Source organism: Pinus tabuliformis, chromosome 1_1, assembly GCF_031772625.1.
Source record: "Pinus tabuliformis cultivar Carrire ecotype Pingquan chromosome 1_1, CPIR1, whole genome shotgun sequence".
Lineage (NCBI taxonomy): Eukaryota > Viridiplantae > Streptophyta > Pinopsida > Pinales > Pinaceae > Pinus > Pinus tabuliformis.
In genome coordinates this window covers 159,287,368-159,300,221 of record NC_142297.1, presented here as the reverse complement: position 1 = coordinate 159,300,221, position 12,854 = coordinate 159,287,368, and the positions used below count along the sequence as shown (strand labels likewise).

Here is a 12,854-nt window from a genome sequence, read left to right as displayed (position 1 = left end):
TGGATGATCTTCCTTGATTTGACTTCTCCCTTGGTCCATTTGTTCCTAGCAGTAGTGGATGCATTTGATGGAGGCTCAACAATTTTGCCTCTCACATGGTCCAACACTTCCTGCTCTTCTAATGTTAGATCAAGAGACATCTTCCATCCGTAATAGTCAAACTTCTCACGGAGTTTGTCTTCAGCAGGGAAGTGTGTTGAGGACCCCATGATTTCTTTAAGATAGCCTTGCCAACCTTATTTTCGGTGATTTCTCTTGCTCTTGCTCTTACTTGGGCTTTGTCTTCACCTCAACTCCAATACCATGTTAATTTATGGTATGTTCTATGGTTAGAGCAATTTACTTATTTTTCTTCTTATTAGCCACAGATTAAAAATCACATATACATAAAGTAAAGTGTAGATAGAACATTAAATGATCAATAGAAAACAAGCCAAGATAAGAGACACAAGATGTGGTGGCTAGCCAGGGACAAACCCCAATGCAGGGAAACCCTTTGACCAAATCTTCTTTTATCTTCAATAGTTCAACAGAGAGAAATAGTACAAAAGTAGAATTTTGTAATTTTATATCAGCAGCAGCAAACCCTAGATCAACAAAGTCAAACTTGGTCAAACGAGTGGAAATTTGCCTCCAATATGTTTGGTCAATTTCTGGTGAGCTAACCCTTGAACAACCCTGAAAATGCAGTCAAACTGCCTTAGAAGAGGAAGACTTTCATGAAGAAATCACAAAACTCAAAATCTGTTTGGAAGAAAAGAATATGATCATAGACACGTTGACTCATCAACTCACTGAAAGAGAAAATCACAATGAAAAAATAGAACGTGAAGTTGTGGGTCCAAGAAAAGAACTTGAGAAGACAAAATCTCTTAATCTTAGATTTGCTAAACGATCAGAAGATTTAAATGAAATCATCAAAGTTTAGCGTTCCCCTCTTGTAAAGATAGGTCTTGGATATACTAAAGAATCATCCCAATCACAAAAGTCGCCAGCCTCCACCAGAAGCTATCTTGATGCAACAAAGACCAGTGAATAGTATGTCAATCGCCAGCAAAAGCCTAAAAGTACTCATCAGGAAAAGCCTATAAACTACTCATGGCTTATGACAATGATGTTTTTTTGGATGCCTTAAAAGAGGAAGACTTTCTTGAAGAAATCGTAAAACTCAAAATTTGTTTGGAAGAAAAGAATATGATCATAGACACGTTGACACATCAACTCACTGAAAGAGAAAAGCACAATAAAAAACTAGAATGTGAAGTTGTGGGTCTAAGAAAATAATTTGAGAAGACAAAATCTCTTAATCTTAGATTTTTTAAACGATTAGAAACTTTAAATGAAATCATCAAAGTTCACCATTCCCCTCTTGTAAAGAAAGGTCTTGGATATACTGAAGAATCATCCCAATCAAAAAAGTCGCTAGCCTCCACCAGAAGCTATCTTGATGCAACAAAGACCAGTGAATAGTGTGTCAATCGTTAGCAAAAGCCTAAAAGTACTCATTAGTGAAAGCGTGCTCAATTTACTCCAAAGATGAACATCAATAGAAGCATTAACCAATAGGTAAACAATGCCAAAAGATTTTGTGATAATAGAAACTTCTTTAATGGACAATGTTTTTCATGCCATAACTTTGGGCATAACGCTGCTCAATGTGTTGCTTACAAAACTATCATGACTAGAGAAACACAAAATCAAAGGAGCGTAACAGTAATCGAGAAATGTTCCTATGATAACTTTTCTCCTCTTGAAGATGAAATTGAATGTTCATTTTTTAATAACTTTGGTAATGAAGAATCTGAATGCAGGAGCAAATTTCGGCCAACACTTCAAAGGAGAAAACATCATCAAATTCCAAGGTATGGAGAAAGAAGGAATTCCAATCAGAAAGATGTGGCATAGCTCTATTTGCAGCAAGACAAGAGAATCAGTGGTACATTGACAACGAATGCTCCAAACACATGATAGGTGATAAAGAGAAACTTCATTCATATAATGCTTTCGAAAAAGAAAAGAATGTCTCGTTTTGAAATGACACACCAGCCGTCATTAAAGGTAAAGGTTCTGTTTATTTGAAAGAAAAAGTTGAAGCTAGAAATGTCATGTATGTTGATGGTTTAAAACATAACTTGTTGAGTGTTAGTCAAATGTGTGATCAAGGATATGAGGTTGTGTTTCGATCAAACCGATGTGTGGTTCATGAGCTTGGTACATGAAAGATCGTAGTCAAAGGTACAAGAACTCCAAAAAAATTATACATACTCAAAGGAGGACAAAATCAATGCTATCTAAGCAAAACAAATGAAAACTGGTTATGGCACAGAAGATTGGGACATCCAAGTTTTTCTCAAATAAGAAAAGAAAGCAAGCTCAAGGTGTTCTGTGATCTTTCAGATATCAGCATCCCAGAAAATACCATATGCAAACCATGTCAAGTCGGTAAGCTAATCATAGTTCATTTAAGTGAAAAGGAAGGATTAGCAAGTAAACCTCTTGAACTCATCCATACTGATTTGTGTGGACCAACATGGAAAAGGTCACCTTGTGGAGAAGAATACTTTATTTTATTCATTAATTATTTTTCTAGAATGTGTTGGATAGGTCTACAAAATCATACCGATGAAGCATTTGAAAAGTTTAAATCCTTCAAAGCTTTAGTTGAAAATGAATTAGATCAAAAAATAAAATGTCTTAGATCTGATCGAGGGGGGGGAATTCACATAAGATGAATTCTTTTGTTTTTGTGAACAACATGGAATCAAAAGGAAATTCTCTATTGCCAGATCTACTCAACAAAATGGCGTAGTGGAAAGAATGAACATAACAGTTCAACAAATGGCTTGAGCTATGCTTGATGAATCTAGAACTCCTCCCACCTTCTGGGGTGAATTCTTGTGACTATTCTCAACAAAGCTAAAGTTCGGGCAAATAGTGATCAAACTCCATATGAACTTTGGTGTGGTAAGCCTTCTGGGGTGAATTGTTGTGACTATTCTCATCATGAGTTCTCTTTACTACCCTTTCGCCATTAGTAAGAATTTCTTGTGGAAACTTTGTCAAATCTGTCTTCAAATCTTCCATGCCTTTCCTTAAATCATCCATCTTAGCTTCCACACCATCCATCTTAGGTTCAACGTCATTCATCTTAGCTTCTACGTCTTTCATCTTAGCTTCTACGCCTTTATTTAAACCATCCATCTTAGCTTCCACACCATACATCTTAACCTCTACATCTTTCTTTAAACCATCCATCTTAGCTTCTGTTACTTTTTGTGTGAGTGAAATTTGTTGCACTTGGTCTCGTAATTTTGATATATCATGTTACATTTCTTCCTCTTCTTCATGAGTCATGCTAGAGCTTTCAGGTTGCTTACTATGTGTTTCCATTTTTTTTCTTCAGGGCATCAATTACCGATAATGCTTCACTATGCCCTTTGAATTCTTTCAAACTAATTTTTCAAACCAAGCTTATGCAAAAATTAAAAAAGAAAATACATACATTTTTTCACTTTGTAGGAGCTCAATATTGTATCTGATGTATCTCTGTAATTTTTGGATCTCCAAGATTTGAAATTTCTTCCTGCAGTAACCCCGCAAGTCTAATCAAGATTGACATGGTGCTCAAACTATTGGAGGAGAAACGATTATATGCAAAAATCTCCAAATGTTTCTTTGGAGTACAAGAGGTGGAATATCTGGGTCATATTGTATCCCATGAAGGTGTTAAGGTAGACCCTAGCAAAATTGAAACCATTAAGGAATGGAAAATCCCCACATCCATAAATCATATACGAGGATTTCTTAGATTGACAGGGTATTATCGTAAGTTTGTTAAGGATTATGGGAGAATAGCAACACCTCTAACAACATTATTGAAGAAAGATTCATTTTCATGGACTCCAGAAGCAATGAAGGCCTTTCAACATCTTAAAAAGGTAATGTGCCAAACACTAGTCTTAGCTACACTGGACTTCAAAAAAACCTTTGTTGTGGAATGTGATGCCTCAGGAAATGGAATTGGTGTTGTTTTAATGCAAGAAGAAAGACCCATTGCTTTCGAAAGTCGTCCAATCAAAGGAAATGTATTTACACAAAGCTATTTATAAAAAGGAAATGTTGGCAATACTACATGCACTTAATAAATGGTGACCCTACCTAATTGGAAGACACTTCAAGGTAAAAACAGATCATGATAGTCTTAAATACTTTTTAGGACAAATATTATCTTTAGAAGAGCAGCAAAAATGGGTCACAAAGATGTTGGGTTATGACTTTGAAATAATCTACAAAAAGCGAAGCAAAATGTTGTGGCAGATGCACTCTCGAGAAAGGATGAGGATGTGGAAGCATTTCTTTGCGCCATTTGTATTATCCAACTAGATTAGATAATTGAAGCAAGGGATGAATGGAAGAATGACGAGGAAGTGTGGGAACTCATTAAAAAGATACAACAAGATACCAGTACATCTTCTACATTTAGTTGGAAAAATGATTCGTTATGGTACAAGGATCGATTGTACCTATGTAAGAATTCCCAACTCAAGCAAAATATTCCTAGGGAATTGCACACCTCTCCCTTAGGAGGGCACTCAGGATTTCTAAAAACCTGCCACAGGGTTAAGAAGGATGTTTTTTGGGATGGTCTTAAATCGGATATTCAAAAGTTTGTGGCGCAATGTTTGGTTTGCAACCAAAATAAATTTGAAACAATTAAGACCCCAAGGCTATTACAACCTGTATCCATTTCAAGCCAACGTTGAGAGGAGGTTTCAATGGATTTTATCATAGGTTTACCCAAGTCTGAGGAAAAGAGTGTTATCATGGTGGTAGTTGACAGACTTACTAAGTATGCACACTTTTGTGCATTATCTCATCCATTTAAAGAGAGTATAGTTTCTACTACATTTATGGAAACAATTCAAAAGATACTTGGAAACCCAAAGATTATTGTAAGCGAGAGAGATCCCATTTTCACTGGAAATATTTTGACATAGTCATTTTCTTGTCTTGGTACTCAATTAGCTCATAGCTCATCTTATCATCCTCAATCTGATGGGCAAACTGCTATAGTAAACAAATGTTTGGAAGGATGTCTTCGTTGCTTTGTATCTGGTAAACGGACACAATCGGTTAAATGGTTGCGTCTGGCTGAATGGTGGTATAACAATTCCTTCCATACTGCATCAAAAATGACCCCATGTATGGCACTTTATGGATATCATCTACCATCCATAACATCATATTTAAGAGTAAATTCTAAGCTTCAAGTAGTGGAAGATCACATCAAGCATCAACAACAAGTTCTCCAACTCTTAAAGGATAACCTCACGTTGGTGCAGAATAGAATGAAACAACAGGCAGATCGACATCGCAGTGAAAGAAGTTTTGATGTAGGTAATTGGGTATTTCTACGGCTACAACCATATAAAAAAATGTCCCTCAAGCAAGCTAAGAATGATAATACATTATCACCAAAGTATTATGGTCCATATACGGTGTCGCAAAAGATAGGTATTACGGCATACAAATTGGAGCTTCTTGCAACTTCCTGAGTGCACCCAGTTTTCCATGTTTCATGCTTAAAGAAGGTTATAGGTGACAAGCTTCTAGTTCAGACAATATTGTGAAAACTTGATGAGGAAGGAAAAATCATATTGGAACCTAAAGCATACAATGAAACAAGAACTCAACAGCTACGAAATCGATCAATTTCAGAGTATCTCATTAAGTGGAAGAACTTACCCGTTGAAGAGTCCACATGGGAGGATGAGAATTTTATACAGAAGCATCCGGAACTACTCAAGCATTGAGGACAACACTTTTTTGAAGGAGAGGGGCATGTTAGGTCCCTATAATACTAGTGATTCCCCCATTACTATTGTTGTTGTATCCCTTATTGTTATTATTGTTTCCCTATTGTTCCCATATTGTTATTATTGTGCCCCATAGAATCCCACTATTGTTAACTTTGTGCTTCGATATTATTATTGTTAGGTCGACTTTGGTTATATTGTGAGTCGTGACCCCTTAGACTCCTATATATAGAAAGGAGGTTTTGTCATTTGAATCATCCAATAATTGTTCATTTGTGTAATGTAAAGGAGGTTGCCCCTCGAAGAGGCTGAATTCTAAGGTGTTTATCTTTTCTTCCTATCTTTTTGTGAGCTAGTTTCATAACATTGTCCTATAAGCCCATAATACAATAGGTATGCGCATGTCCTAGTCATTCCTTTGCACATTGTATACCTTTGTCAATGTGTGCTCCAAAATTTTATTAAAAGCTTCGACTGTGCCATTCGCTTGTGGGTGATAATGCATGCTCTTTTGATGATATACCTGAAACTATTCCAACATCGAGATGTTTGTTTCATTCAAAAAATGCATACCTCTATTACTCAAACCTTTGGGCATCCAAACTGTGTTAAGACATATTCAAACAAAATTTTTGCAGTAGTGGCCACTATACAATCCCTTACTAGCTACGCTTCCGCCCATCTAGTTAAACACTCTATTGCACTAATACTATACTGTGTGCCCGTCTTCTTTCCTGGTGGTTGTATGGGACCTATAAAATCAATGGACCATTTCTCAAATACCTACAATGAAACTTTGGGATTTAAAGGAAATTCATCCCTTCACGAAGACTTCCCTATCCTTTGGCAAGAATTGCACGCCTTGCAGTATGCCTTAGAATCCTTGTGTAACGTAGGTCTGTCGGTGATAAGGCGTGCTCTTCTGATGATATACTTTAAATTATTCCAACATCACGATGATCGTTTCATTCAAAAAATGATACCCCTATCACTCATCAAAATCTTTGGGCATCCAAACCGTGTTAAGACATATTGAAACAAAAATTTCGTAGCAGTGGCCACTATACAATCCCTTACTAGCTACACTTCTGCTCATCTGGTTAAATACTCTGTTGCACTAATAATATATTGTGCACCCATCTTCTTTCCTGGTGGTTGTATGGGATCTGTTGTAACATGCATTTTTTATTTTTTATAACATCCATTTTTCATTCAAGAGTCTCTTCAAAATACTTCAAAAAAAGAGATAAAAGCAAAAGAAAGGAGTAATAATGGTATATCGGGTGTGTTTTCCTTGTAAAGGAACAACTAAAATAGAAGAATCGGCCTCGATATAGCCTAGGTTGAAGTCAATGGTTATATGGATGTATTCGTATATATTTATCGCAAAGGATAAATACATTGAATTTACAAAGAAAAGAAGCGTTAAAGTGTTAACACCGGACCTCAAAAATATATGTTATATTTTAATGTTTCAGTCGGATCGCAGTATAACAGAGAGTTTTATTCACATATAGTTTGGGTTCCATCAATTGCAATTTGCGATAGGTGGACCCAAAATGTATATATGCTATATTACAAGCCCCGTCGGGTCCACAATATCGCATAACGCTTAATACTTATGTATAAGACTAAGATGATTGTGATTTGCGATTGCGGGCCGGACCTGAAATATATGCACTGTATTTTAAAGTCCGTCGAGTCCGTCTTTATGCAGGTATGTTGGAAAAGCGTCGATTGCGATTGCGATGGTCAGACCCGATATTTTATGTGCTATGTTTTATACTATCGTCAGGTCTTCCATATCGCAGAGGTCTTAAGATTTGGGCTGATACACTATTTAAGAGCACCGATTGTGATTTATAATGGGAGGTCAATGTAGCGTTGATCAAGCGGATCCGGTAGGTTTATTAAATCAGATTAATTGCTGTTCAGTTCCACTTTATGTGTTTTGCATCAATTTTGCTGTGTAAACAGAAAATTAGTGTTAAAACTAATTTTAAAGGAAAAGGCATTCGGTTGGGTTTTTTTCATGTTTTGGTTAGTTAAAATGTATCTGACACATGCGTAAGCCTAGGATTATACAAGTCTAACATAGTGCATTATGATTAAAGCAGATTAAGGCATTTACAGATAAATTCAATAGCGGATTAGCAGAGCGAGTCCACCATTATTGTCTTCTTCTAAATTCAATTTTCTGTTATTTTATGTTCTTTGAGGTAGCTTTAAACCTCTTAAAATTCTTCAATAGTTTATAATTCAGATAATTAGGGAAACAGTTTAATAGTTTGACAGTTTACTGGCAACTATTTCACAAATGTATAAAAGGAAGAAAATTTACAGAGAAAGGTGGGTGGTTCGAATTTTGGAGAACTTGGAGACTAGGCTATTGTATTCATGATAATAGTTTCTATGAAAGATCAACATATTGTCTATGACTTAGTTCTCTTTATCATAATTCTTCTGAGTTATAGATAGTAGTTTCTATGAAAGATCAGCATATTATCTTTAACTTCCCTTTCAAACTTTCTTCACTCATTATTTATATCTAGCAAAAAATGGCATTTTGAGATGTTCTGGTCATACATGTGATAACAATTAAAGACCAAGTTTTTCAGGTCCTTCATTTAAGAACACAAAAAACTATAAGCGACAATAAGTGGTATTTATTAATGTCTTAAGCAAAATTTTCCTACAGTGAGGAAATTGGTTTCTTAAGGAACAACATGAACCATAAAATTAGTGGCCCATTTCTCAAATACCTGCAATGAAACTTTGGGATTTAAAGGAAATTCATCCCTTCGCGAAGACTTCCTTGTCCTTTGGAAAGCATTGCATGCCTTGCAGTATGCCTTAGAATCCTTGTGTAATGTAGGCCACCATAATCTAGTGCGTAAAATCTTCTACGTGGTCGCTTTCCCTGCATAGTGGCTTCTTACCACGCCTCCATGAGCTGCAGCTAGGATACTAGTGTGTTCAAACTCTGGAACATACCTACACAAGATCTAATTCGCCCCCATATTATACAAATGACTTGCAATTACCGAAAAGTCTGCAGCGTGAATTACTAACTCCTTCTTTTATTGAGTGGAATAACCTTCAGGAGTTATTCCTGTTGTTAAGAACTGAATAATATTGGAAAAATGATCGTCTGCGATGCACACCGCAAAGAGCTGCATGTATGGCAGTCCTTCCTCCAAACTACTGGGTTCCTCCCTTGTTTCAATTCTAGATAGATGGTCTGGGCCAGCATTCAACCTTCCAGGCTTCACAATAACCTTGAAGTCATATTCTTCAAACAACAGCAACCATCGGCATATCTACCCCCCCAACACAGTCTTATTAATGACGTACTTTAGTGCGGAGTGATCCGTATACATCTTGAAGTGTCCGACCAGCAAATAATGTTTGAATTTTTGCAGCGCGTAGATCATCACAAGCCCTTCCCCCTCTATGGTGGAGTATTTCTTCTTATGATCTGGATCATGGGGGGAAGCTCCCAAGATCTAAAAGATTGAAATGGATCTTATGGGGGAGGCCCCTAAGATCTGAAGAATTGCAATGCTAGAAAGAAAATGACAAAACACACAGTAAATTTATCACAAAGAAACTTTTTATTAAAACCGAAAATAACTATAAAGGCTACATTGCGGCAGACAATCTGTCCTTTTACAAAATGCGACTTGTTACTTATAGTCTTTTTAAGTTATGATACCATGGGTTAATTCCATGGGCGAATGAATACTATGGATGGATGTCACAAAACCACGGGTTAATTCCATGGGTGAATGAATATTAAAACCGAAAATAATTATAAAGGCTACATTGTGGCAAACAATCTGTCCTTTTACAAAATGCCACTTGTTACTTATAGTCTTTTTAAGTTATGATACCATGGGTTAATTCCATGGGCGAATGAATACTATGGATGGATGTCACAAAACCACGGGTTAATTCCATGGGTGAATGAATACCATGGGTGGATGTCACTTACAATACGATGGATAAATTCCATGGGTGGATGAAAAACATGGGTGGATGAATACCATGGGTTGTGCCATTTTCTACTTGGATCATTCTTCCCTCCTTAAGAAGCAATGGTTCCCAATGGATGAAGTTCCCTCCTGCGAAGCCTTTGCTGAATATGAAGAGCCATTGAAGAGAAGGGTTTTATGTGGTTAACCCATAACCATGATGAACAAATATATGAGGATAGAGATACCTTGTAATGCTTGTGACCAACTATGATACTGATAGTGTGCGGCCTAGCAAATGGAATTTGATGAAGTGTGGGTTTATAGATGACCCATAAACATGATGAACGAAGATCTGAGGATAGAGATACCCTGTAATGCTTGTGACCAACTGCAATACTAACAATGTGTGGCCTAGAAAATGGACTTCAATGAAGTGTGGGTTTGTGGATGACCCATAACCATGAGAAGTTGATCTAGACCTTGGGGGGAGGCCCCCAAGATCTAAAAGATTGAAATGGATCTTTTGGAGGAGGCCCCCAATGATCCGAATGGAAAATGGCATCAACCCATGGTACTCATTCACCCATATTATTCATCGACCCATGGAATTTACCCATGGTATTGTAAATGGCATCTGGCCGTGGTATTGTAAAATCCACCCATGGTATTCATTCACCAATGGAATTGAACCGTGGTATTGTAACTGAAAAATACTATAAGTAACAAGTCACATTTTGTAAAAGGACAGATTGTCCGCCACAATGTAGCCTCTACAGTTCAGAGGCCCTAGCTGGTTTATTTTCATTACTATTTTAAATAAAAGTTTCTTTGTGGTTTTGTTTATTGGGCATTCTCCTCTCTTTTTCTTGATCTGTTTCAATCTTTCAGATCTTGAGCGTCTCTCCCCCCAAGATCCATTTCAATCTTTTAGATCTTGGGGGCCTCTCCCCAAGATCTGGATCAGTGGTATCAGAGCAGGTTATGATTCCATGGGAATGAGTGTTTGATGCATATTTCAATGTCAAATTTTGCAACAATATTCAACAAACTTCAGGCATGTGCTACAACCTGCACAGAGCACTTTCTTGGGTCAAGCAGGAAGAATTTTTCTTTTCTCATTTTTTTGCAGGAATTTTGTTTTTGGACGGCAACTTTTCAGATCAGATATGAAACATTTGGTACAAAATTTACAAAAACAAATACTAGATCTGAATTCCTATCGAAAAATCACCCAATTTAAAAAAAAAAGGGTCAAATCGGAGCTCGGATGTGGGAGATATCGCTAATTTAAAATCAGTTGTTTTATCAGAATTTTTGTGACGGTTGAACTATTGCAGCGTGAATCTGAGATCTCAGAGTGTCCAGATAGGGATTTCCTGTAGGAATTTACAGGGTAAGTTCCTCAGAAAGGACACCAAAAGGACACCGCTCACAACCAGATCACAGATCAATACACCAGTATTTTTGACGTGGTTAAAACCCTCAAAGAGGGAAACAGTCTACGGCCTGTGCCAGCGTGGCAACTACAGACAATTTATTAATCATAGAATGAAAATTTACATAAGCTTCTCTCATGAACGGATTACCCGAACAATGACCCTCCATGCGCTTTAAATAGAACTCATGGACCAATCGGGTGTCAAGCCACGGATCAAGTGTCGGTAATACCGAGGAGAGAGTGAACAGTCGGATCACTACATATCGTGACCGTCGGATTGTAAGTTACAATATGTACAACGGTAAAGAAACACACTTTACCTAACTCTATACCTAACTCTATACTAGACCAAGTTGAACTTAACTATTTCCTATGTGTCGGAATATCCTAACATCCCCCCTTAAGAACAACTTGGGATAGGATTGAAGGATTTACAAATATGACACAATAGGAGAAGGAAGGAGGCACTAGAGCCTATCCCCCCTTAGTGACAACTTCCTAAACTCCAAGCATATATCGAAGTTTGGTGAACTTCGCCTCTGTGAGAGCCTTTGTGAAGATGTCTGCAACCTGATCATCTGTTGAACAATATTGCACTTCAAGAACATGGTCATGAATGAGCTTTCTGATGAAGTGCATGTGTAGTTCAATGTGTTTGCTGCGCTGATGCTGGACTGGATCTTTGCATAGCTGAATGGCACTTTGATTATCACACCAAAGTGTGGTTGGATGCTGCTGCTCAAAGCCAAACTCTGATAGGATCTGACGAAGCCACAAGGCTTCCTTACTAGCTTCCACGGCACCACGATACTCTGCTTCTGCTGACGAAAGAGAAATGGCAGCGTGTTTCTTACAAGCCCATGTAATAGGTCCTGAACCAAGAGTGAAGACATAACCGGCAGTAGACTTCCGATCATCAGGGTCACCAGCCCAATCAGAATCAGTGAAACCAACTAATAGAGGAGCTGCTTTGGCACTGTAATGAATCCCAAACTGTACTGTACCTCGAACATAACGAAGTATTCTTTTAGCTGCTTTCCAATGACTTTCACGGGGGTTTTGCATAAAACGAGCAACAAGGCCAACAACAAAGGAAAGGTCAGGACGAGTATGGGTTAAATACAAGAGTTTTCCTACAAGTTGACGGTATAAGGTAGTATCAACTTCAGGAGAAGTACAAGAGACTGAAAGTTTGACTCCAGACTGAAAGGGAGAAGGGGCTGGCTTACAGTCTTCCATGTGAAATTGACGAAGAATATCACAAGCATACTTGGTCTGGGAAAGGGAAATACCCTCCTTGGATTGCAAGACTTGAAGACCGAGAAAATAGTGTAAGTGTCCTAAGTCTGTCATTTCAAATTTCTTTTTAAGGCTGGACTTCACATGGTTTATAAGGTTGGGATCACTACCAGTAAGAATAAGATCATCAACATAAAGAACAAGGATGATAAGAGAGTTGCCCACTTTCTTGGTGTAGACAGTATTGTCAGAATAACACCTAGAAAAGCCAGATTCTAAAAGAAAGCTATCCATTTTGGCATACCAAGCCCGAGGAGCTTGCTTGAGACCATAAAGAGATTTCTTAAGTCGACATACAAGGTTGGAGTCTGTTTGGATGAAGCC

The 12,854-nt window shown here is 37.5% G+C and overlaps 1 protein-coding gene across 11 annotated transcripts in view; it reads left to right on the top strand.

Annotated features, from left to right (window-relative positions):
- LOC149212079 (MADS-box protein SOC1-like) overlaps nucleotides 1-12,854 on the top strand; it is a 420,374-nt gene that overhangs the window by 265,448 nt on the left and 142,072 nt on the right. Inside the window, exon 6 of one of the 11 annotated variants that reach the window (XM_089391698.1) lies at nucleotides 1,812-2,058. The exons of the other annotated variants lie outside the window; for them this stretch is intronic. Coding sequence (XP_089247824.1) covers nucleotides 1,812-2,033 — 222 coding nt within the window. The 3' untranslated portion in view covers nucleotides 2,034-2,058. Of the gene's footprint in view, nucleotides 1-1,811; nucleotides 2,059-12,854 lie in introns of those variants that run through there. 11 annotated transcript variants of the gene reach the window in all.